This window comes from Fulmarus glacialis, unplaced genomic scaffold (genome assembly GCF_000690835.1).
Source record: "Fulmarus glacialis isolate BGI_N327 unplaced genomic scaffold, ASM69083v1 scaffold13411, whole genome shotgun sequence".
NCBI classification, from domain to species: domain Eukaryota; kingdom Metazoa; phylum Chordata; class Aves; order Procellariiformes; family Procellariidae; genus Fulmarus; species Fulmarus glacialis.
This window is the reverse complement of record NW_009192261.1, coordinates 81021-107633: the sequence shown is the minus strand read 5'-3', so window position 1 is coordinate 107633 and position 26613 is coordinate 81021. Positions and strand designations below refer to the sequence as shown.

The 26613-nt window shown below is 41.4% G+C and overlaps 1 protein-coding gene across 1 annotated transcript in view; it reads right to left on the bottom strand.

The window, feature by feature from the left end:
- ZCCHC24 (zinc finger, CCHC domain containing 24) overlaps nt 1-26613 on the bottom strand; it is a gene marked incomplete at its 5' end in the record, with an annotated part of 95821 nt that overhangs the window by 4892 nt on the left and 64316 nt on the right. The window contains one exon of the mRNA XM_009587018.1: nt 6756-6920. Coding sequence (XP_009585313.1) covers nt 6756-6920 — 165 coding nt within the window. The remainder of the gene's footprint in view (nt 1-6755; nt 6921-26613) is intronic.

The window sequence follows — 26613 nt, the reverse complement described above, 5'->3', positions numbered from 1 at the left end:
CTGCTGCTGGAGCACACAAGTATGGGCATGCTCGGGAGGGTTTATTAAATCTAACGAGTCAAAAGATCATACTTGCAGGCCTGAAACTGTTGTGCTGGTTTTGGCTGGGGTAGAGATAATTTTCTTCATAGAAGCTAGTATGGGGCTGTGTTTTGGATTTGTGCTGGAAACAGTGTTGATAACACAGGGATGTCTTAGTGCTGAGCAGTGCTTACACACAGTCAAGGCCTTTTCTGCTCCTCACCCCACCCCACCAGCGAGTAGGCTGGGGGTGCACAAGAAGTTGGGAGGGGACATGGCCAGGACAGCTGACCCCAACTGACCAATGGGGTATTCCATACCATGTGACGTCATGCTCAGCACATAAAGCTGGGGGAAGAAGAAGGGAGGGGGGGGACGTTCGGAGTGATGGGGTTTGGCTTCCCAAGTAACCTTTACTCGTGATGGAGCCCTGCTTTCCTGGAGATGGCTGAACACCTGCCTGCTGGTGGGAAGTAGTGAATGAATTGCTTGCGTGCGCAGCTTTTGCTTTACCTATTAAACTGTCTTTATCTCAACCACGAGTTTTCTCACTTTTACCCTTCCGATTTTCTCCCCCTTCTCACCAGGGGCAAGTGAGCGAGCGACTGTGTGGTGCTTAGTTGCTGGCTGGGGTTAAACCACAACACTGTTGAAAAGTTTATTGGGCTTGAGTGATCAGACCCATCCCTCCCCATAATGAGAGGAGAGGTGGCTGTGTATGCACCCAGGTATGGGAATTGTGATGGAACCACTGCATTGCCCATGGAAGTAATAGCCTGGATGTCATGAAGAATGTATTTACATACCAAATTATTTCCAGTCCAACAGTAAATTCCTGACAGCTGGAAGAAAACAGTGTCCAAGAGGACAAGTCAGTCACCAGATGGCTGGTTCTGCACCAGTGCAACAGCTGTCATCACAAACAGCACTGGAGTTAGCCACAAAGCCAGAGAAGAAGCCTTGATAAGAGGCCAGTCAGGAAGGAACCACAGGCGCAGATGTTGCCGCTATAGCGGGCAGGGGAAGAAAATGAGAATTCAAAGCTTGGCATCTGGGCTGTTACAGTGCCAAGAATGCTGGTGAATGGCTATAAGGACTGTCTCCATTGCTGGAGCAGGGTAGGAAGGAGCATAAACAATTACAAGATCCAAATTCCTTGGAAGAATAAGAGGTAGGTTTAAGTCCTATCTGAGACTTCTATTTATGTTTAGAGTAGCTAAAGTAACTACCCAGGAAATGGCTTTTGGAATAGCCATAGAGCAGCTTTGTCAGGGTAGTTCTTTGGTCTCGTATTCCTCAATAGAGCTTGAGCTCAACTGGCCTCCAGTTTTTGCCCCATGTCCTGTGAATTCCTGTAAGCACTCCCATGGGGAGTTTTACTGCTTGAGGGCTGTGGTGGAAATGCAAAAGGAGGAACACAGTGGCACAACTGAGTCACGAGAACAAAAATGCATGCAGAGCTTCCTTGGGACAAGGAGCAGTTTTGCAGCTCAGGTGCGAGAGCCACCTGATTCCCCACTCTGTGGGTGAGTTGGGGAATGAATGGCAGCAGCCCTGCTATCAGGCTCTTGTGTTACTTCTTGCAATACATGCTCTACCATCTCTCTTAAATGCAGAAATTTAGAGCTCTATTTATAGAGCACTCTGAAGTATACACACAGCTGTAAAATTGCTGAGAAGACTTTTCCTGCCCCAGAGAGATTAAAAGCTCATTCTCACAGATCGGGTATGTAGAGTAAGAGTGCAGGGCTGAACTGAGACATTGCTTGTGGGGAATTGGCACAGGATCATTTCCTGGAGCGAAACGAGCCTCCAGGAACAAAGAGCAGGTGGCAGGGAAGTGTGGCTGCTCTCCTCTCCAGGGACCCACTAACGAAAGGTATGCATAGGAAATCAAGATTTGAGCATAGTTGTACAAGCCATTCACAGACCCAGCATATGTGCTGGAATGGCTACCCCAGAGCTATCCAGAGTGGAGATTATTCTCTTCAGTACTCTGATATTATTGCTTGAGCCAGTTACATGGGAGTACTCAGGCATGAACCATCCCTTGTGAGACAATGTGGACAAGCCCTACAGAACTGAAAAGTCCAGAGACTGAGGAAAGTAACTGGGGAAGATGAAAGAGAGATGGAGATGAGGACTGGAGAAAAGGGCAAGCCTGGGAATTGAGAATAAGCTCCTAATTCACTGCAATGAATGTCAAGCAATCCTGAATATAAGGATTTAATTTTTTTCTCTTAAATTGACAAAATCATCCTAATCTCCAATATTCAGGATGATGTAGCAAAGCTTGGTGGCCCATGTGGTTATATTTCAGCTATTGAATAGACTCTACAGAGGTTGATCTATTTGGTGAGAAATTGGGGGAATGCAGAGATAATTACTTGGCAATACCAGAGGATGGAAAAGTATCCTCAGAGGCGGTTGCTATGGCTTGTCCTATATCCACACCTTCCTGTAAATGTCCTCTACTGCCCAGGATCAGATGTGGAATAGGGGAGTTTGATGTGATCTGGTGTGAGTTTTCATACGCTATTGTGAATGGAGACTTTTATAATATGCCCTCACCAGGGAAATGTGGCACCTGACTGCTTTTAGACATGGTCTGAGTTGTTTGCAGTTAAGTAATTTTTGTAGTTTTGAGGCTCTTGTAACTTGACGTAAGGCTAGTAATGTTGAGGAACCAAAAGTGATTTGCATCTGCTGATAAAATGACCATTAATTTTTTTAAATAATGTTCAAGATAACTTTTTTATGTTAGGCTCCAATGATATGTTTACCAAACGGTAGGGCAAGAAGTAAGAAAAGGAGATAATGAATTTCCAAAACATGCAGAGAAGAAATACTGACAAAATTTTTTTGAAATAGAAATAATTTATTTCACTAGAGGTAAATAGTGTCTGACCTTGAATGGAGGTCAAACTCCTGTCTGGCCAGTTCATCTGGGTTTTGTTAAATTTAAAAAGGAAAAAAAAAAATCCACTTACGGATTAATTGTACTATGATCATATCACATACTGTGGTGACTTTGCAGTGAAAGAACAGACACTACAAAGCAATACTGATTTCTTTTTCTTGAATGGAGTTAAAATGGCACAAGAGAAACATGGCTTCTAGGGAGAGGCAGCATCTTTTCTTAGATGAATTGTTTAAGTTGGAAAAACTGTCTAATGGAAGATTCAGATGAGAGTGAAAATACTCTGATCCCATATAACAAAGGCAATAGGAGCACATAATTAGCTGAGGACATCCACTAATGCACTGAGAGGGGAAAAAAGTGACTGCTAAAAACTTCTAGAAGTGCATAGGAACTCAAACATGAATAAGGACTCTCCTATGGTAGGTGCCAACAAAGTAATCAAAATCTAAAGAATGAACAGGAAATATAAGCAGAAAATGTTAAGGTGGTGTAACAGTGCTAATTAAAAAAAATACTAAAACAATCTTATGTGCACAATAAGATTTTTTTGTGCTTTAACTCTCAAACTAGAAATATTGGACTTTTTATTAAATATCTTTCACTGTGCTTTTACAAAATATAGTCATTAGTGTAAGAGTACTGGTGACTGGGTAGAGCACATCTTCCAAAATGGTGCAGAATAACACCATGCAGATAAATGTTGATAAATGTTTAGAGTGAGACTGGTGTTGGAGCTGGATGCTTGGACAAAAAACATGTAGGGGTTAGCAAACACTAGGCTCTGTCAAGAAGCAGCGCTGACCTCATGCAGCCTGTTAGCTCTCCTTTGCTGCTGGCTCTGTGCATGAACTGATGCTGTTTTCTCTACTGTCTGGCTAGTGCTGATATGTTTAATTGGAAGCAGCACAGGGCACCTCTGGAGAATGAAAAAGAATAGAAAGAATGACGATAGTAACACTGAGAAATAGAAGCTGACAGAGGTGAGGCAGAGACACAGGATGTAAAATCTTTCAACTCGAAGTTGTAAGTTCAAATTTTGGGAAAGAGCACTAACGACTGGCTGCAAGTTATTTATATCTGGAAGCCTACTTGAAATACGCTTTTGTCTTGAAGATCTCAAATAGCTGCAATACCTATTGGTGGGACACGAACACATGGATAGATAAGAAGAGCAAAGCTCTTCCACATCCTGAATTACGGTGTCCTTAGGGAATGACATGGAAACATAGTGATGGGGGTCAGCTGTGGAAACCTGCACTGCACATGCTGTGATTATTGCCTCGAAAACACCATGTATATGGCGCCAAGGCAAGCACAGCTTACAGAAGCACTGTAGACTGCAACCCTTCCACAGTATATCTTTGACTTTAGTACTACTATGTCGATTAGACTCCTCTAGCCCTGCCGCAAGGCGCATCTCTGCCCAAGGGACTACTTGCAAACCTTCTTTACTACAAAATATACATATTCCCAAGTCTATAATGCCTCTTGTATAGTGTGGATGGGATACCTCGAGTGATTTCTTGTAACCCTTTCAAAAGTAACATAAATGATGGAAAGAATTTAGAAGAACAAGGTAAATATTTATGAACTTTTGTTATAAATCAGCTGTCTTGTAATTTCTCTCTTTCTCTTGTAATTTCTCAAGACTGTACTTCCACGCATGTGATAAATGACTTCATTGCTCAGCTTGGATTTTGGTGCAGTTGTCTACACAAGCTGTCTAAACAGAGGCAAGGAACTAGAGACCTTGGAAGCTTTGAGATTCTCATGTAAGTTAGTGAAAGAAAATTGCCTAGCTTTCCTTTCATATATATGCTTCAAAAAAAAAGAGGTCCTTGCTTTCTTCACTTGCAATATAGTTTCCAGTCACAGTTTTGTCAGGGAAATTAGACTGCAGTTTCTAAAGATGACCTCTTGTTTTCAGGTTTGCAATCAGAGTGGTATGAGCCCAGAAAAAGGGGAATGGATCACATAATCTCAACTGGCCAACAGAAACAAACATATTCACTGTCTCAGCCAGGGAACTGTGCAAGTTCATCGTAAAGTAGAAAAACTCCCATGATGGAAAGAAGGGATGATCATCTTGTAGTGATGCATGTCAAGTTTAAATCAAGGCTTCTGCCACAAGCGTGGCAGGCTTCAAACACTACATTTTATCTGCAATTCATGTTGCTTCAAGGTACTAGCAATTCTAAATCAATATTTTGGCTGCATTTTGGAATGCAATGCTGCCGTAGATACTGAGCCAAATCTCGCTCTTAGAATTAGATAACTATGTGTACAAGAGGAAGAAATATAGTTGATTTTATATTCCTGGCTGGGATAAAGCTTAATAAACTTATTTGTATCTCCTCTTCCTGCTTGTTGCAATGAATTTCAATATTCCTCTGTCTTTTCATCATAATAAAGTCACAGTATCCTCCTTTAGGATTTTTTTTTCCTGACATCCTCCCCTCCAAAATCTCATGAAATGGTATGGAATGTTCCTTATGAGCCTACGGAAAGAGCTTTTTATAGGAATTTTGCAAGCACTTAGGTAACTAATGAGACACCTAAGGCTGTTGATGGAATTTCCTTTGCATCTATTGCAAGTACATCCAAATGATCTGTCTATGGTTTCAGCAGTCTCTCTGAGTGGGCAGCAGGTAACTTGACCCATGCAGAGCTCTATTACTAAGATTCAGCTAGGATGAATTACACCTCAGGCAAATCACACCTCCCAAACTCTTTTAAAATAATTCTCACTTTTTCCATCCATTACAATTTTCTGCAATGTTGCGAAATCCCCTTCAAATTTTTGCTATGATGGCAAAGTTTGTATTTCATGAGGTTGTCAAAAGTGACTTTCTAGATGAAAATTCAGCTTTGACAGCCGTTCTGTAGCCTGGTTTGTCAGGGAAACAAGGCGTATGAGCTCATGCAGTTGGTCTGTCTGTCTCCCACTAAAGACCACTGAGCTAGTTGACTGCTTGTGACTAGTTCTGGTGGGATACAAGCAGGAACTGACAGTCAGTTTTCCCATTGTGAGCTGCAAATGCAGGAAATTACTTCAAGGGATAGATGCAACTGCAATCTGCAGGGAGCAGGAAGAAAGGCTGTGTGTACCATGTGGGCTATGGCCGACAGGATGGCAGATACAGCTTTCCTAGCAGAGCTACTTCTTAGACTTGACTCTTTCAGCTTAATAAAAGGCTTTCTCTTGAAGTTCTTTGCTCGGGCATCACTTGGTATTATAGAAACCGAGAAACCTCTCTTTTACCAGGCTGGCTTGCTTTACTGTCATTAACCAAGGATTTCTGTAGGCAGGAGTCATCTTAGTATTGTTTGCTTTTATCAGTAATCTTTATAAATAGACATAGCCCCTTGACCAAATCCAATCTTATTTCAAGTGAATTTCAGGTGAAAAAAGTAGTACACATGTGAAATAACTCTACTGACACCAGTGAAATGAAACATTAAATTGGTGTAAATATGAAGAGAATCAGAAGGACTAGGAGGGCTATTGCTACTGCTGAACTTGTTTTACTCCTTCTCAGATTATAAGGCCCCACAGTCTTTCTATAATAAAGGCAGGCAAAGATTTTGTTTTGGAGGTATTTTTACTGAAAGATAGGACATTCAAATTTTGCAACTCTGATGACACCAGTCCAGACTTCCAGGACTGAGAACAGCAGCTCATCTGGGAAACAATTTTTTGTGGTGTATTGGAGTCCATGTCAAGTCCTGTTTAAATCTTACCCATGCTTTACAAACTCAGGAGCATTCCTAGTTCCAAGCCTGTAAGCCAGCAGGTCTGCACTTCTCCTACCTGTTTGTGAGGATAAACATTAATGTGGCACTTGATACATTCTTGTCCCATGTTAGCCCAGGAGTTTCCACTCATCCATTTTCTCTTGCATTTGGGGCACTTATATTCACCGAAGCAGCGTTTCTTGCCCTGGTATGGAGTCAGGCCTTCTCCTTTTGGACGAGCCTACAAAACAACGGCAAGTAGCAATGAATGACCAAAAAGGGGTGTGGGAGAGTAGTGGAGAAGTAAGTCTTTTTAATTAGGAAACTTTGGGCAGAAGATACTGGAGGCAGACATGAAGGTCATATCTCCTTAACGAACAGTTCATATATTAAAGCTAGAGTTTAACAGTTCTGAGAGTTAATCCTGTAAGAAGTATTCAAAAGTTCAAGACGACTTGTAAGTGACACTGAACATAGTATTTAGAAATATGCCCATGCACTTTTGGCAATGAATAGTTTTAATATCCATTTCATTATGATAAGATTATCTCTATTGAGTACATACTGCTAGTATTATATATAGCATCTGGAGAAGTAGCTCACTAGTAAAGGACTGTATTTCTTAACTAGATCCTTGTCTATTCCGCACTAGAACCTATCATTAAGAAAACTTTTTATGATTCAGCTTTGTACAGCCTCTAAACAATGAAATATCGGCAATCCATTAGTATGTGGATATACATTATTATATGGGAGTGCACAAACTGGGATTGAGGATGAAGGAAAGACGTGTCTTTGATTAGTGGAAATCATTAATTTAATGAACTTCATTTGGTCTCTTGCTCTTGGTAAATGGTTTCACGGATTTCTACATTTTGAAGGAAATAGGAAGGGATTCTCAAGCGGACTGTTGTGATGTCTAAATGTTAAATGTCCCCTGAAGAAAGCCTTTTTATCTAGGGAAGCTAGTAGAGTAGACAATGACCTTAGGCAAATACCATTTTTATTTTTTCTAAACAAACTCACTAAAACTGTGTGTTGTACTTAACAAAAGTATAGTAAGGTACATAATATGCTAGTATGTTAAGGTGAAGATGAGAGTATTGCATACAGCTGTCCTGAAGATAGCTGTAAAGATGAAGCCATTTTCCCAGAGTCTCTAGCAGGTGTTGAAATACTGCCCATGTATTCACTGTGTTTTATTTACTGGTGCCCAGAGGGAGACACTTTGCCTGTATAGGGGCAGAATGGTATGATCACCTATCAAAGGATTCTTTGTCATTTATTTATGTCATGCCTCTGCGGCTTTTTTTTTTAAGGTTCCCAGATGAAGTTTACAAAAGTTAAATGACCCGTCATGCTGGGAAGGAGTTTGTTTTTGTTTCGGGAGCTTGTACAGTTTCTCAGTGTGTGTAGGTCCAAATTGTTTTCTATGTGAAAACATGGGTTGAAAAAGCAGGTGGTTGGCAGAAGACCTGAGCTTGGCAGGAGCTCTGAGACTCGCGCTCCCGTGGCTGATGGAGATGGTGTATGCTGTGTTACCTCCAGGGTCGCACGTGGGAGCAAGCAGGAAAGGAACATCGAGTGCACTCCACCCCGCTCGCTGGTGGGTGGAAGAGGAGCAGGAGGACCCCAAACCTACTCTGGCCTCTTTTTTTTCTGGAGTGTCAGTAAACAACGTTCTCTATTTTTCATGCTTATTCCTCAGCATAGCAATATTCTTCTTTAAAAGATCAGATGCAGTAGCAACCTCCATTAAAAATAGGCAAACCTCTACAATAATTTGCTTCATGACACTCAATCTGACAAGCCACTGTAAGTATTCTGGCTCATAGCAAAGATGAAGCTGACACTAGGACACACATATTTACAGAAGTATTGCACAGAAGAAAAAAAAGTGTTCATTGGTATAATGAGAAACATTTGGACTTCCATGACTACATGAGTGCTGGCAGGCACCCAGAGTGTAATCTTCTGATCCATGGTGTCCCTTGATAAGGGTGGGAGATTGTAATTGAATGTAGGTTAGCAAAATTTATGGAGACATCTTTATTCTGGACACTTAATTTGTCTCTGCCTCTGAGGAATTTGTAGCACAACTCAAGTCAGTGTAAGAAGGAGCCACATGCTCTCTTCATTTAGAAATTCTCATGGAACTGAATAGGAACTCTGTGTACAGAGAGCTCCCATGATTGAGAGATGTTCCCCCTCCTCCTGAGGCATCACAGATTGCTTTATTTGTAGTTTCAATTGGGGCTACGTTATTGAACAGAAGACGAGTTATTTCAGATTTTCAGTGGCACTCTACTTAAACTCCTCCTGCAGTCAGACCTGGAAATGCAGCTTCATTTCCCCTACTAAGAAGCAGTCCTTTCAGAAAACGTGCAGGTCACTGAGTGCACTATTTCCAAAAGTAATAGCACTGACTTTGGAGACAGAGGGTGTCTGAGAAGTCTTGTAAATGTTTACGAACAGTATTTAAACATAACACTCCCACTGCAATATGTTATGCCAGCCGTGAAAAGCATTTAAACATCAGACTCCCTCAGCAATATGTTGCGCTAGCCACAATTCACAGACAGGGGAAACTTTCAGAGATGGCCACTTTGTGCGAGCCGATAACTGTAGGTTTCTGCAGGTCAGGTAGCTGACTTCAGAGATGCCAATGCCCTGAAATGCTCTGCCCTCACAAATGCACAGGAGGGCACTGAAGATGTTAATTGGTGAGGTCCTCTGTGTGTACAGCTGGGCATCAGAAATGGAGGCTTTCCAAATTAGAAGCTACTTTTAAACTTTGGCTTCTCCAACTTGCTCGGTAAATTGGAAGCAGAACCAGGAAAAGAATGTAGGAGCCCTGACTCCAGCGGTAATTTCCTGTTATAATTGCTAGACTAAACTTCTGATTTATTTTTATTTTGACTTTTCAGCTGTCACAGCTCCCTCCTCTGTCAGTGACTTTAATTAGTTTGCTGGCAAAGCTACAACATTCTCCGTAGGTGTTTTGCTGTTCTGCTTTATGGATGTTTATACTTTGCCCTAACAGATACTATTTTCCTTCCCGTATCTTCAGTTTCCCAAACTGTGCCCCACAGGGCATTTGGATTCTCAAACAAATAAGCTTATTTTCTCTAGTGAGAAACATCATTAGGAAGCACTGACAGCAGCGAAGGCAACTCTCCAACTACCTCCACCCTTCAGGTCCAAACAAAACAGGTATTTGACAGTATTTGGTGGAAGGCAAAACCTGAGTGAGATACACTAATGGCCTGAGAGGTCTGAGGCTGGGTGTTTTCTTTGGGGTTTTTTTTTTTTTTTTTTTTTTTTTTTTTCTTTTTTCTTTTTTTTAACTGTCTGTGGCTTCAGCAGCAGCACAGCTGAATTGCATAAACATTTCCAAGAAACAGCCTGCTCCTTGGCGCAGAAGCAGCCAGCCCTGCCCGGCAGGGTGCTCGAGCACCCGGTCGCTCTGCGACAGAGGTGTCTCAGTGCTCATCCAGCTGGAGGGCAAGAACTGTTTTCACCAAAGGTTTTTCTTAACTGAGTGCTAAAAAAGAGCAAGAAGACACATTTTGTCTTTTGGTATTAACCTAGAGGCTCTTATTTTACAAAATGAGGGATTTACCTTGTTTAAACCATTAACCTCCTATTCCCTCCCCACCCTAGCTTGATTTGAATGGTGTTTAATAGTAAACCTCAGTTGATGTTTAGGTCCTGCAATTCCCTCACTGAGCATTATCTTTTCTTACTCTTTCTGCAGATAGGGATTTTTTTTATGTTTCGAGTTAACCTGGCAAAGTTATGCCCCTATTCAGAATGGCAAAACATGTTACCTTGTTAACATATGTTGTCCCGTTGCCTTTAGGCTCAAGTAGTCTTTGTCCTGGTTTCTACCCTTGGCTGTCAAAGCTTGGTGGAGCCTCCATCTTATCATGTTTGAAATAATATTCAAACTAGGTTACAAACTGTAATGTGAACAAGGTTTTTGTTTTCAGCATTCTTTTTGTCTGGGTAGTTGACAATTTCATGCTTTAAATGCTGATTTGATAGGCGTACTCCGTAAAACCAAAGCTCCCAAAATTTCTCCTGCTATGTGACTACATGGCTCTCCAACAGCTATATGTATCTTCATTCAGACACTAGGAAAAATTTCTTTACTGAAAGAGTGGTTAAACATTGGAACAGGCTGCCCAGGGAAGTGGTAGAGTCACCATCCCTGGAAGTATTTAAAAGACATGTAAATGAGGCGCTTAGGGACATGGTTTAGTGGGCATGGTGGTGTTGGGTTGACTGTTGGACTCGATGATCTTAGAGATCTTTTCCAACCTTAATGATTCTATGATTCTATGATTTCAAAGATTATTTAATGCAGCCAGGACAGGTAGTCTTTGAGGATGATCAAAACCGAACAGATTTTTTGAGAAGAACCAGAAACTAGCTATTACTTGAAGTATGTCTCAATGTCCAGATCTAGGCCTACATAACAGATTCTTTGTGCTGCTTTGACTTTGGAAATCAGCACGGGATTTGCAGAAGGGAGCGCCTTCCTTCCCCAAGGTACCCTTGGGCTGGGAGCTGTGGTGGCCCAGCACCCCTTCCCTCCTCATGGCCCTCAGGCACAAACTGAAGCCAGTCTTGGACTGGTGGTGTTAGTGCTGAGGCTGAAGGGGACTCCCTCTGGCCTTGAATTTGGGAAGCAGCGTGGATTCTGTAAAAGCCCTTGCCAGGCCTTCTGTCCACTAGCAGTTAGCCAAACGAAAGGACCTTGCCCTCTGATTCATGAGACAGCGATACATCACCTCGATCTTCCAGACAAATGCTAAGACAAATGAAATAATCTTTGCAGGTTTACCTAGCCAGTGCACGTGTTTGCTTTAGCTAGATCCAACGTATATACAAAGCCGGCATTTTCTGTGTGGCACAGCAACAAAAATGACATTGATAATTCCATCCTTCACTGACACCCAGCTGTCTCTATTTTTCATCTTCTTCCTTTCTTCAGCCAAAACCACAAATTGGCCATAATAAGACTTCAAAAGTGTTTAAGTTGAGCTTTTCTGCTGGCAACTGGCCAGCCAAGCTCTCTCACAACCTATCAGATTGTGCATCTCATGGAGGAATCTGCCAAATCACTTGGCAGTGACGGACATAATAAAGGACTCTCTGCTTTCCCCAGACAATTCTCTCAAAGTATCAGTTTGCAGAGTCAGCAAAAACAAAACAAAACCCCCCACATGCCCTGCTTAAAACTAGATTCTTTATAAACAACAACGGGCAGAGAGTTCCCTCAAAGCGAAATGCAGAGGAACAATATATTTAATGCTGCTCTTCCCCTCATCTTCCCCCAAGTTTGTGTTACACAGCTGAAAGGCGTACAGCACAAGGGGGAGACGAAGTCAGCATGACACTGGTAGGTAGGTCTCCTTCCTAGAAGAACTCTGTAGGGGTCTGCTTATAAGATGCTTCACCAAATAAAGCAGAAAAGCAATAATAGCAAACACCACTTTGACGCACTGACCGGCTCCCAAGTGGTTTGCAGGAGTGGGAAGCGGCAGAAGTTTTATTTTGAAATGTGAGCCCTCTGACACTCTCAATTGTAAGTCAGCACAACTAGGAGATGGCATTAAAAAAACCTAGCACTCTTGTTTTGTGCTACTCTACGTGTATAGTTTTGAGAAAGACGAAATGATGATGATAAAGCGTACCCAAAATGTTCGATTAGAAAAGGAAAAAGAAATTACCAGGACTGATTTGGTGTACTGTGTCCTGGCATTCTAGTCCTGACTCTGCAGCAAGTTGAGGAGTGTCGGGAAATTCACTGAAGTCCTCTGACCTTTCTCAGCTCTGTGTAGGCTGTGTAGAGAATGAGGACACACTTGCATGCTTATGCCAAAATGGCACATAAAAGGGAATCCATAGATTGGTCAACTTTTTTTCTTTGTCCTTCCTGACTTTTGTATTTATTTAAATCAGAATAGCAACAGAATACGTAGGCAGATACAGAGGTTTATGTTTAGAAAATGAATTCTAATGTAGCTGGTCTATCTTTCCTTGTTGAGCATAGTCCATGTTGCTGGTGTATGATATTGCTGAGGTGTGGCACTGGAGACTTCTGAGGTATTTAAATGAACTGTCGCTACATCTTTAATTAGTACATGCAATAGAGGAAGAGCATCTAGGGGATACAGAAACCAAATTAATGCTTTGTTTCAGCCTTCTTGTCTCTAGTATAATTCGTGTATTAGTGATATGATGAGAACTGTTGATACTGGTCAGTTAAAGGAAAAGGGGGGATAACTGTCAGAAAGCAGACTCTTCATTTATAGCACTATTTAAACAAAAACTTCTATTTGATTTACTGAACAATAGATATTATGGAATTTCTAGATGTATTGGATATTCCAGACTAAGGATTTATAACAAATAAAATTATATCTGAGCAAGACATGGCTGAAAAATAAAGAGAGCTTGAAAACTTGTTTGTGTAGCTTAACAGAGGAGGCCAGTATATGTTTTATTTGACTGGGATTTTCTTAGGGGTCTTGTCTGTCACAGGGCTTAGGGCTACTTCAGCTTCTGACTGTGGAGTCTACTGTATGGCTTTTATCGTCACTGGAAGCATCAGGAATTTACACCACTGCATTCATAGAAACAGGCTCATCCTTCAGGGCAGTTAAAGGTCATCACTTGTTATTGCTGATCTGAAACCTTCTATCACACTCGTACCACTTCTGCTCTTAAATTCTGATCAAAGTAGGAGGTGGCTTTGTACTGAGGTCCCAAATAATGAAACTATTAGGCATCTGCTAAGGTTGGTAGGATTTCTCAGCACCTCTTCTCTAGGGCAGTATCCGTATTATAGCCTTCCTGCTCACTGTCAGTGTGTTGGACTGGGGAAAAGGGGACAATGAGTTGCTGGAGATGATGCCTGGCCTCCCAAAGAAACATAAAATTAGAAGCGGGTAAGACTGCTTAGGCTCTCTGTGTGTCTGCTTGCTGCTCCAGGGGGTCACCATATACTGTGCTCTTGCTAGTAGTATATTCTGTCACCTTATGTGGATGATAATTTCATAGTCAAGTGTATACAGAAGTTTGCTCCTGCACACATTTCTCCTTGCTTTATTTCATCTTCATGCATGTACCTCTACTGAGCATAAATATAGTCCTCTACTTTCTTGGCCCTGCAGCCAGTGTCTTTCTAGTAAGGTGGTGTTCAGAATGGAACACAATTCTCCAGGAGCAGAGCATTAAATAAAAGATGCAAGTATGTTTAGCGCGCAACCCAAAATAACATTAGTCTTTTTATTTTGCTTGAACAAATACCCTATTTCTGCTGTTACAAACATTTTCATTCCCCAAGTCTTACTCTTTGGGAAACATTTAAAAGTATATCGATGAAGCTGTGTCAATGAACTTTTATAGGTAAATTTTGAAATGGCAGAAGACCAATTTTGTTTCTCATTTCAGTATATGAGTATGTATCTCTTGGTTGCTTTGAAAAATCAGTGTTGTCAACATATTGTATGTTAACTGTGATTTTTTTTATCTCATTTCTACAATGGTAAACCAAGAGTAAGATTTGGCAGTATTTGTTACTAATAACACGCACATGGTTTCTGATGATGATTAAAGCAATAGGCATGGTTGTCATGGACATGCTGATCAAAGTCTAGAAATCCAAGAAGCTGGCTTGGCAAACATTCTAACATTTAAATCAAAATCTGGTTTTGCAGATTTTTCAGTATCCTAGCCATGCTTTTTGGAACAAAGGCTTTTCTTCTGCTACAAAATGCCTAGTTGAGCTGATCATTAGAACCATCCTTGGGCCAAATATATATAATACTCATTTCTGTGCTAAGTCAGTTTAAAGCATAGTATTTGCAGAATTGCCAAATATTAGTTGCTATCTGATGTGTCAATTACTAAACATGGAATGGTCTGAGAAGTTGATAGTGTGGGTTTCCTTCTTTGCAAATCCTAGTCATCACTCCACAGCTAGTATAGAAATAGAAAACATGTAAAAGCTCAGTACCATACAGTCTGAGAAAACAGATTGATTAAATAATAGTATGCTGTTTTCATAGGCCTCTGTCTTAATAAAAAAAGACTTGGAGGTATTGACACAAGCAAGCAGTGTAACAGAAAAATATTTGGGAAGAATGGTAATGTGGTGACAGGACTGGGGTGGGACTTCCAATACCTGGTTTGAGTATGTAACCCTAACAGATTTCCTGTCTGGTCTTGGTCAGGTCATGTAATCAGACCGTACCTCAGCTCTTCATTTGCGGGGGGGGGTGGGGGGGGGGGGAAGAGGTCCTTTTGCTGTTCCCCGCCGTTTCGGCGGGTCCTGTGGCATTGTATAATCACTTTGGGCTACGGTGTAGCATAATGGAACCTTGAATTTCATCTGGGCCATCTAAGTGCTATTATAACATACCAAGCAAATAACACTTACAAAAATTTCAGTCAACCCTTTTCATAGAAGAATATTCGGGTGCATAGTGTATTGCACGGAAACATGTTATCTCTAGATGAAGCTTGTTAGTGGAGTATTAATAGAAGGTGAAACTTCCCTTGCATTCACGATTCTAACTAACATCAGATTTATTTTTCCTGAATGTTCACATGAATTTTCCAGGTTTTAGCATTTCAAACAGTGTGCGTGTATATTCAGTTATGATGTCACGTGTTATATACAGGGCAACAGGCAATGATCAAGTGTTGAATGTGTTTGGTAGACCTTCAGAGCCACAGAGCTCAACTAACCCTACCTGAATTTTCTATTAAGGAGAGCTGCAAATAATTATCTTGGTTAACTGTACTTCAAGGGCTTATTTTACCTGTGCATGCTACTCTTTGCTTGCTGAATGATTGTGAAAGAGCTCCCAAACTGACTAGCTACACTTGTGGCCAATCACAGCTTTAATGTTTGTTCCCGTAGGACTTTGAAAACAATGGAATTACTTGAGCATATAAATAGCTGCCTAATGAATCTTCTTTTGAAATTATTGCATAACTCAGCCTAACCGAGAAACTAAAATTTCAAGAACAGGGAAAGAATAGGTCTCTGGTCCTTATGCATGTGAAGACAACCGTCAAAATGTGAACCAAATGTTAACTCTCACAATGAAGCGAACGTACAGAAAAAAATGCTCTTAGGGAAATTGTGCAGCGAAAACTGTTTCCAATGTATTATTTAATGCAATATGAAGTAAAAAGGCGGGTAGGGCTAGAAAGTGGGGATGAGTAGTGCCTAAATGAACCTGGATCTTTGCTGTATAATTTAAGTATTGTATGTCTCAGAGAAAATAGGGATTTGCATATCAAATTAGGCATGTGGAAGAGTTAAAATTGCACTCGCCTGCTGGGATGCAGTGAGGCACTTCTTTTCAGTGTTACAAGATCATATTCTTCCAAACAGCTTGAGATAAAAGGAAGTGGTTGAAATCTTTCTTGCCCCTTCTCTGATACAAAATTGACCATGCTGAATTAATTATGAAGAAACTAGGAATGTATTCATTTTAATAGTTTCCTGATGTGTGGACTCTTTTGTCCCTCTTCATCCGTTGCTTGAAAACATACAATGGCAATACCCTCCTCCTCTCTCCCTCCCCCTTCTCCTCTGGTAGCACACCATATTAGATATGTTGGCATTTTTTTCAGTAGTTGGAATAGGAGTTTTGGAGCAGTGAGGGTCACACCCTTGCTATAATCAGGTGTTACCTCTTCCAAGCTGAGGTCAAGACTTGTATTTTTGGACCTGTTTAATTGGTCTACCTCAGATGGCTTCATGTGGGTTTCAGATTTCTCCTAGGGCTAATGTGGCACAGCTGGGGCACTGCTCTAGTGATGAGCTGACAAGACTAAAGATGATGATCTTCTGTCCTTTAAAAAGCAGTGGAGTAGCTTTGGTAGCCCCCTTGCCTCCCCATAGGTCATGGGACCCTTGCAGAAGCAAAACAGGTAGGAAGGCAGACAGATGTCACTGGAGGTAATTTTATTCCAAACCTAAGTGAGTGACAGGTGCTTCTGAAGACCTATTCAAAATGTGGGATGTTGCCTTCTGCTTCATTGCTTTTCTGAGATGTGCTTATGCAAAGTCTCCACCTGAAGAGAAGATTTGGACTGAATTATGATGTTGAGATGCAGCTGCAGATCTCCAATAGATCCTGTGATGGTATTTCTTTCCTTATTAAGTGTCCAGGTAAAGAAACTGCATGAGAAGACTCCGTCCAGCCTAGACTGGGTGTGCCACTATTTGGTCAAAGCAAATTTTCAAAAGAGGATTTGGATCAGGGAGTTTTCGAATTTCTGTGGTGACCATAGAGTTTGTGTTGCTTTCTGTTTTGTGCTTCAGCTGAGAATTTGAGACTTTTTTCACATGAAACTACATGCAGAATAATAATGTTTTCTCTACTATTTGAACTGTTTGTGAAAGCTGCATAGGAACTTTAATTGCAGACATAGCAACTTGCAGAACATTTAGTACTTGCTCTTCATGAACTACTGTAGCTTAATCTGATACTGGGTGCAGCTTGATATAACTTTGGTGTGAATTTACAGAGGGGAGTAGAGAAAGGGCCTGTATTAAATATAAAGAGGACTGTAGGTGCTGATGGGACATAGCTTCCTCTGCTGCCCGAGTGGCTTTGTAAAATCCTGCTCTATGACTATCTGTATCTTTTGGTGCCTTTATGGTTTTGTAAATCTGGACCTGTTGTGGCTTTTTTCCATGCCATATATCTGCTGGGCTACATTTGCTGAAAGTACTTTGGGAGGGACTTTAATACCACAGTGATCTTAAGAAATAACTTCAACTTGGGAATCTGCTACTTTTGCCCGTTCATTATAAATAAAGTCTGTTGATCTCCAGGGATGTCAGGAGAGACCACTGCTTTATGCTAAGGCACTTTATCCTCTGAGGCAGAGTGGTCTGTAGGACTCAGATGACATTAATGAGGCAATTACAATAAATAATGATTTATTTCAATTAGAAGCTTTGACATCATTCATATATCTAAAAATAACATTAATTTCTTTGCCCAGTTTCCAAATGAAACTGCATCATCCCAAAGCATTAGCTGTTTTTCTTGTATCCTAACAATTTGTAGCCCACAGCAAGGTCAACCTGATATAACAGATATTTTAATATCCTTAATGAAGAAAAAAATTCTTAAGAAACATATCAAGTTCCTATGCAGTTTCCTGAATAGTCTCTGACCTGGGCTCTGACAGTGGCCAAAAGATGAGCGCTGTGCTCTCTGCAGGCTGGGCACGGGAGTATGCAGGGGAAGGTATTGCACTGGGAGGTGGAGAATACAGGGAGTAGGGAGGAGGAGGAGGCAAAGCAGAGAATATTTTAATTCAATGTGACTGCACAATGCAATATGAAATGCGAATAGCCGTGTTACCACTCAGGAAATGGCTTGTTTTGCTCTGATTTGACTTTACGCTGCTTGTTACACCCTCTGGACTGACACACTCTTTTCTTGTTCCCTTCATATGTGTACGAATCATAATAATGACGGATCTCTTTTAGGCTGAATCAGAAATGCCTTTGCTCTTGTAAAGGTTTTATCTCTTCAAAACAACTCTTGGAAAGCAAAGGAAATATTGTTAAGACGATAAGGACGAGTTTCAGGGGAAAGGATGTTTCTAGAAGAACTCGGCCTTCTTCCTTCCTTCTCCTCTGAAAGGGACAGGATCTCTTTCAACTACCCACTAAGTCCTTAAGGATTCAAGACCTGGTTCATGGCATATCCTGCGCAGCGCATAAGAATAGGTATAGCTACGGTAAGAAAGATCCAACAGGAGAGTGCATGTCACGAGGAGAAGAATGTGGTCTTGTGGTTATGGCACTGCACTGGGCCTCCACAAGCCTGGACTTCATTTCTGGTTTGACTACAACCTCTCTCTGTGGGTTTGTGGACAAGTTATTTGATCTCTCTGTGCTTCAGTTTTTCATCTGGAGTACGGGCAGTACTAGCGTACTTCACGTTCTGGGAGTGTAATTAATGTTTGTTACTACAAAAGTGAGCAGTATGCATGAATCTTGAGTTACACGAGTCTCAGATAAGGTTTTGAACAAGGACTGCTATAGGCCTGTCACCAGTGAACCTGACCTTGCCTCTTGAGCCAATTTTTTAAAAGGTTCTGCTTAACAGATGGGAGTACGGGCAGTACTAGCGTACTTCACGTTCTGGGAGTGTAATTAATGTTTGTTACTACAAAAGTGAGCAGTATGCATGAATCTTGAGTTACACGAGTCTCAGATAAGGTTTTGAACAAGGACTGCTATAGGCCTGTCACCAGTGAACCTGACCTTGCCTCTTGAGCCAATTTTTTAAAAGGTTCTGCTTAACAGATGTTTTATTTCGTACATTCTATGTTTTCCCTTTACAACCCGGTTGGTTAAAGTAGTCAGAAATGTCATTTTCCATTAACTGCTTGTGACATCTCCACTGATACATCATTAAAAAAAGTAAACAAAAACCACATGGTAGAAGGTAAGGCAAGTACATATACAGTTGTTATAAGGATTTCTAGCTAGAAAATTCATCATGCAAAAGATAAAGCATTGGCCCTCTTTAGAAATCTTCCCACTGTAAAAAAAAAAACAACGCAAGGACTGCCCGCACCCCCTCTAACCTCCCCACCCCAAAGCAGCGTAGTGGTGGAGGCTCCCAGGACGCTAGCACACAGAGCAGGCTGTGGCCTGTCCTCCTCCAAGATGAAATACCACAGCAAGAGTGTCATTGCTTCTAGCTGGAATGGGCCCTTTCCTTGAACTATTAAGAAACAGGGAAAGGAAATAAAGACCAGATGAGCAACCACCCTCCCTTTCTCCACCTCAGCCTCCTTCCCTCCACCTTCCCCCTCCACCACATTGTCTCCAAGATGACATGCAAAAAACACCGATTCAGTCAGTCAGCCTGCTTTAAATTACAGCATTCTTTCTGAGCCTGCATAGCCAAAAATGAAACATAACTTCAGCTGCTGATATCTAAACTGCATAAATGTTTATTATGTTTAATAACGTGAAAGAGATTTTTTTCTGGTCCCAGTATTCTTTCCTCTAGAAAGAATTCTGCCAGATTACATATGAGTGTGATGCGTAGAAAAGAGTCTTAGAAACCCACCCTTTCTGCCCACAACAGCCGTGTGTAAGTCTGTTCACCTCAAGAGCCCTGAAATCCCATGAACTTATTTAGTTCACGTGCCAGACATCGCTTGAGAGCTCCTCGCTTGCTCACTTGCTTTGGATCCCTGTGCATGTGCAGGTGTCTGGGAGGAACCCCTTGCTAGAGTTTTCTTCTACTGTAGGCTCAGTCTCTCTACTATGAATGACCAGGCTTTTAACATCTTAATTGAAGTGAATCAGAAAAGTCTCACTGTTTCAAACAATAACCACTGGTTTGCAATGAAAACTTATAGGCATATTCTATACTTTAGATGACCCAAAGATGACCATCCTTTGGTGTGAGGTTTGTGATAATACAGTATGAATCTGCACCTCTACTCTCTTCCATCCTTCTCTCCCTTCCCAGTCCATCCTGTTCCTGCAGTTGTATTTGCATCTTCCACTGTGTTCCTTCACTGTTTTTTTCCACTATGTGCTAAGCTCGCTTGAATCATCTAAAGAATCACTTGTGTCATGTTACCATAACAGCATCAGCAACTGCCAAACTTTGTTAACCATTCTGTGACATTCATGGTTTTTGTTTGTAGTGTTACAAGAACTTTGAGCATTTTACTGAAACTCTTACAAAAAGGAACTGAGGTAAACTGGTTCCCTCCATAATATCTTTCTTGATTACATGCAGAAATACACAGTGCCTTGAAGGTGAGGAAGGATGGACTGCAATCAATACTTACAGAGTGAGAATGCTAATAGGTATCTGAAGGGTGAGAGCACAACACAGTCAAAGCATTGGCTGAAGAGGACTTCTCACATCAGAGTTCTGGCTAGACTGAAGGAAGAGAAGTGGCATCTAGGAGATGACTGATGCACAGAAAAGATACCGAATAAAATTTATAGCCTTTTCAATGATTCAGATTCTGCCAAAAAGTTAGTTAACTGACTCCTTATGTCTTCACTACTAATTATTTTGTTCTTCTAATCTGTCACAAAACAAGCCAGGAGAAGGACTGTTATCTGAAACTTTTTAGGAAACAGAAAGGTCATAGGTTGAATCAGGCCATGGATGTTGTATGTCTTGGTCCACAACTGTGGCTTTTGAGAGAAATAAAATCTCTTATGTGTTGAAATAGGAAACTCATGTCTGACTCATCAGGCTGCCTGGCTGTATTGTAAGAAATAAGTCTTTTGGATACCTATGTTTTAGGCTTGTTCTGTACAGCTACATAGCAGGAACTTTGAGATTAAGATAATCATTGCTGTTAAAAAATTTTGAATGGAAACTCTCTTTTGATCAGAATATAGTCAGAAAAGTGCAAGAAAATGGTAACTGTCTGAACAAGTGAGTTGTAATCACCATTTCCTTTAATGCCAGTAGATGACATTTCTATCCCAGTTTTTTTCATTACCTCTTTGCCTGTTCCTTCTTTAAAAAGCAAAACTATTCAACTGTTTGCAACCTTCACAATGTGTTTGTACAGTGGCCCCAGACAGCATTTCCTATATTTAAGCATTTTTATTGTCAAAGACACTCTCACACAGCATTTCCTTATCATGGATACCTAAAATCTTACTTCCTGAAAGTCACCACTTTCCTGCCTGTGTAGAGGGAAGTAGCTGTCACCATAGGAGTCTCACACGGGACTGCTCTGAGCACGTGACATTGGCGGTACCCCAGATCTGTTGCTAGCTGCTGACCCAAAATGGGGGAGTAGCCTGAGGCCAACTGGTAGTTCCATATTTTTTGACAAATACTGACCCTAAGCAACATCAGGAGATGGACTCGGAGATGGACGGGCCTTACAGAGTAAATAATCTTTCTCCCCAAAGGGAGAAATTTTTTCAAGAAAAAACCCAAACCAACACCACACCCCACCATCAAGTTAGGAATCTCCTACTGGTGAAGAACACGCTGCACCAGAAAGCACATGTGAAGGACAGCTGTGGTGTTCAGCTACTGCACATGTTCAGGAGCATTTTTTTTCCTAAGGTGCTAGTTCTATTTTTAAAATTATCCACATCGCCCTTTTCAGAATATCTGATTCCACTTTTGTCCGAGCAGACAGTTTTAATACCCACAGGCAAGTAAAGTGAAAAGCTCATTATCAAACAATAGAAAGGATGAATACATGTTCTAATAGAAACCTCATGAGAGCAGAGGATCCACCAAGGGGCTGTAGGGCACAGAAGGCATGACAAGGCTTTGCGCTATGTTCAGTACTTTTCATGGGAACATGTTTGTGACCAAGGCCATCTTCAACTTTTCTAAAGTCTAAGGCAGTCTTCCTGACACAGACAGTGAACAGGCCACTGCAAAATGTCTTTACTAGATGCCGTCTCTCTCTGTTGTTTGCTCAAGGGTAAGAAACTATTCATTTTTGAAAGGGTATTGTGCAAGAAGCATCTGGTATAAAATGCTTGCCGTAGTGTTTGCTGCAGAAGATGATTGGAGAGGTGGGATGAAGATGTGGGGAAGGGAGGCGTGTAGTTCTTTATCCCTTTTGCTACTGTTTCTCCTTTCCTGTTTCATCCTGATACTCTTTCCATCGAGAGATGCTAGTCTAAGGATAGATTCATGCCTGCTCTGCTTGCAAACATGCAGTAGGAGTCAATTTGCCTTGATCTTGGAGGGGAAGAAAAAATTCCAAACCATTCCAAAAACCTTATCAGGAGTCCTTTTTTGTTTTTCGTTGTCTCTGTTGCATGGGAGTATTTCAGCAGTGTTACTGATTTAAGAAAAAAAAGAAAAAATCAATATAGAATGGTAAAATAGAAGACGAACAGAAACAAGTGTATCCCACCTGACTCACTATAAGGTCTCTGAGTCTAAGGGTATTATTTTCCCAAATCAAGGAGTACCATCAAGGCTGTGCTGTTCTGGTAAGCCAAGGATTCAGACTCTTGTGCGGAGGTTGGCACACAAGCAAACGTCTTCTAGCCCCTTGATTTATTTTTTTTAGTCTTTCCAAGGACCAGTTAACTTTATCCACTCTGCATTTCAGGGGGATGTGCAGTTCATTGTGTGCCTGGTGAGAGGCTCATTATCCTCCGCAGGCTCAACACAAATCCTTGATTTTTAAAAGGCGACAAAAGAGGCGGCCGGTCCCGGTTTCCGGTCTCCCTGGCCGAGCCAGCGCGGCGGGCTCCTCGGCCCCGGCCCCGGTGCAGCTGCCTCTTTGTGCGCTTGGGCATAATGAGGAGGGCTCGGGAGGAAGCTGACACAGGTGTGCCACGGGGCCAGGGACTTGGCCGGGGACGCTGCCTCGAGAGCGCGTGCACGTCTCCCCACACACAGGTCTTGTGTTTGGTCTTGGCCACAGCCTTCAAGGGCTTCCTTGTCGTGGCACAAACAACGGCGTCGCGCAGCCTCCCTTGTGCGCTGCCTCCCGGACGGCGCTGGCCAGAATAATCCCCTTTCTCAGCCCTAATACCGCAGCAGAAATGTCATCCTTATTCTGTAATGCTGGCATTTGTCAACTTGGTGGAAACAAAGAGAGCATTCATTGGGTGGAAGACAGGCGGAGGGCCTCAGGAAAAGCCCTTTGAGGGGACAGAAAACGTTCTTCTGTCAAACTCTGAACTCCACCGGAGCCGCCGTTTGTCTTCAGGTCTGACCGGACTGGAGACAGAGGGCTGCCTTGCGTTGACCCACGTCTTCAGCTGGGGTCGCAGGGCAAATTCAGGTTTATTTTTTAGGACAGCTGACTAGCAACAAATGGCCTTTCTTCCAAGGCAGACCCATCTTTAATAATTGTAGAGCTCTACTGCTCAGCTGGGTTCGCTCTTGCTTGGCAAAATTAAACTTATAAGAAATGCATTTATCTTCACACTTACTTTATATACAGATGCAGTTATTCTAAGATCACTAATATCACTAATCTAATATCACTAATATCACGACACTTGTATTTCCTGTCCAACACTTAGCAATACAAGGCCCTTGCCAGCAGCGAGGGACAACTTGAGCTCTATCAAAGGTACCAGTGAGAGGCAGCAAGACGAAGCAGGGGAAGCCTGCTCTTCCTTGGACATCCTAATAAGCCCTGCAGGATGCTGAGGGACAGTGGACATTTCCAGTGGAGACAAATATGTCAACAACAACCTATGGAAGAGATTGAGCCCTTAGGACAGTTTGCTCAATGAGTCAGCAGACTCCTCCTCACATACTAGCTGAGCACAAGCACTGAGCTCACTTAAAAATCTCTCTACTCGGAGCGATGTGCAGAGGTGGTTAACCCTGGGGTACTTGTGTTATGAAGACGGCTGCAGTGGAGAACTGGGAAGCTTAATAATTTCAGACAATCTTATCTTTCTATTTTAAATTGTCCTCTAATGAGGCTGTGTTAAAGCATTATCACACCTCGCTACAGACGTCGCTGTGTTTTAGTGAAAAGTTAAATGAATTCGGTGGGCTGTTAATAACTTACCCTGGGCTATTTCCCACTTGCTCCCATTCCAGAGCAATCACCAAATTATACAGAGTATATCTGCTGGTATGGAAATGCAGCTACCTTTGAGGTGGAGAGCAGTACCAGTGTGTGCTTTGTATTTTGCTAACTCTTCACAGTAATAAAACTTTTGTCTAAAAGTACTGGGGTATGCTCAGTATGTATGGTCTTCAGGAAGCGAAGCCCTTTCTAATAGCTATCAAATGCAAGGGTGTGTTAACGACAATGGGATTTGAATCAGTTTTGAGAAGCTGAAACAATTTTATCATAATACATAATTACTCTAAATGTAAGATTAATAACAGCAGCAATGAGAAAAGGATATAGAAAGATAAGAATGTATTCATTAGGCATTTAACTTCCATGCATAAATGGAAACAAAAGAAGAGTATGTTATGTACATTTAGCGTGAGGCATACAATTCACTCAGCAAATGTAGGGAATTTTCCTTAAAATGGTAAATGTTACAGTTCAATTTGATATAACGTTATTGCTAGATGGATCATCAGTGAAGCTGTTGTTAAATAGCTCTATACTAAATTTTGAGAGCTGATGAAAATTGACAGAGAAGGCTGTGGGACGGCGGGATGGTGCCTCAGGTGACCCCTTCCTAAAGGCTGCCATAGCCAAGCTGGCTCGGGAGGAGGAATTGTGTTCTAAGCCATTCCAGTTCCTTCTTGAAGATAAAAGGAAGAAATATGTGTCAAGCGTGTCACTGTTAATCTCTTCTCTCTTTTGATGGTTGTGGGGAGTGCTTTGGTTGTACAACAAGATGCTACAGCTGTCAGATTGGCCTGTGGGCAGCACACTCTGCGTTGCCAGGATGCGTTCAGGGAAACATGTGCAAGAAATCATTTTAGAGACTGCCCATCACCTGCTTCTTTTTAAGGACATGGTTCTGCACATGAAATCAGGATATAAACAGGAAAGGCCTCCTCCTTTATCTTGTTATCTGCATATGCAGTAGAAGGGGGATCCAGAGCGTCTTCACTTCTCTAAAGCATCCACAGTTAAGTGCCTTATTCCTAAACCATCACTTAGGACTTGGGTTTAAACAGCATGAACTGAAGTCACGTCCTCAAGTACTTGAAAATCCCTTCCCTTGCCTGTCCTGTATTCCCCACTGGATATAAAACAGTGGAGTAGATATTTTCTTCTGCTGCTTAGAAATATATGAAGAATGAGTAAGGAGAACTCTTCAGAGTGCATGGACAGGGAATTTAAGGACTGTAAACATAATCTGTAGTGAAGTCAATAGAAAGAGTGGATTAAAATAGAAACATAACAATGTGTTATGAAGGAAGGAGATGTAAGAAAAAAGTGTGGAATCACATATTCATTGTAATTTGCAGCGTAGCAAGGAAGTGGAATGTTAATACCAAACAAACTTGCACAGAGATAGATGTGTCCATCGGTCAGAAGTGCATATCCATGCTCTCTCAGCAGCTTCTCTAACAGTTAGCAGTGTTGCCTGCTCTTTCACTGATTTTTTCAGTGGGCTCTGTTCTTAAAATATTTCATATTAAAATAGTGCTCTTCTCTAGAATGGGGGGTGGGACGACGACTGTTTAGTGTTTTAAACTGAAAATAGTAGTTGCGATGTCCATGTGTGTAGTTTTAATTCTTTGCTTTTTCTATGCTTCAGTTTGATTTGTGAAATGGCAAAAAATTCACTGTTCTATATCATGTAATATTAGCAATCTTAAATGCATTAAAACTTCTGAAAAGCTTTAAGAACAGCCTCCAGAATTTACTTCATTTGCTATCATTGATAATATAGCTGTCAGTTTTTCCTTCCTGTAGATGTTTGAAAACATCCCAGGGCCATTAAACACAGTGAAGCCTTTAAACACAGTGAAGCCTTGTTACTCTATTTAGGTTTATGATCTAATAGCTTATTCAGCATATTAGGGTAGATGCATGTGAACTGGGATGGGATGGAGCTCATTTCGTACTATGCCTGTCTTTGCGCTGTTTTTCTCAGGCTTTATCCAGGTTATTTAACATATTGTTCTTTTATATAAAACTTGCAAAGCTTAAAACATATAAATATTTTTTGTAAGTAAGGGTAGGTAGGGAAATACAAAAGAACCTACCCAAACCTTTTAACAAAATTTGAGTCTCTAAGTTGGGATTGTCCCCCAATTAGTTTATATCTATGACACCGTGCGGTTAGTGCCAGTTGAGTGATCTATTATGACTAAATTTGTCAAACCAGAGGTGTTTTTTAAAAAGAATAAAGAAGAAAAAAAGGCTTTTGATGCCAGAAGACTGTAACCACACAAGAACTATCTTTCAGTTCTCTTATGAAACAGATGTTTCATTGCTTCATATAGAGGAAACAGAGATCA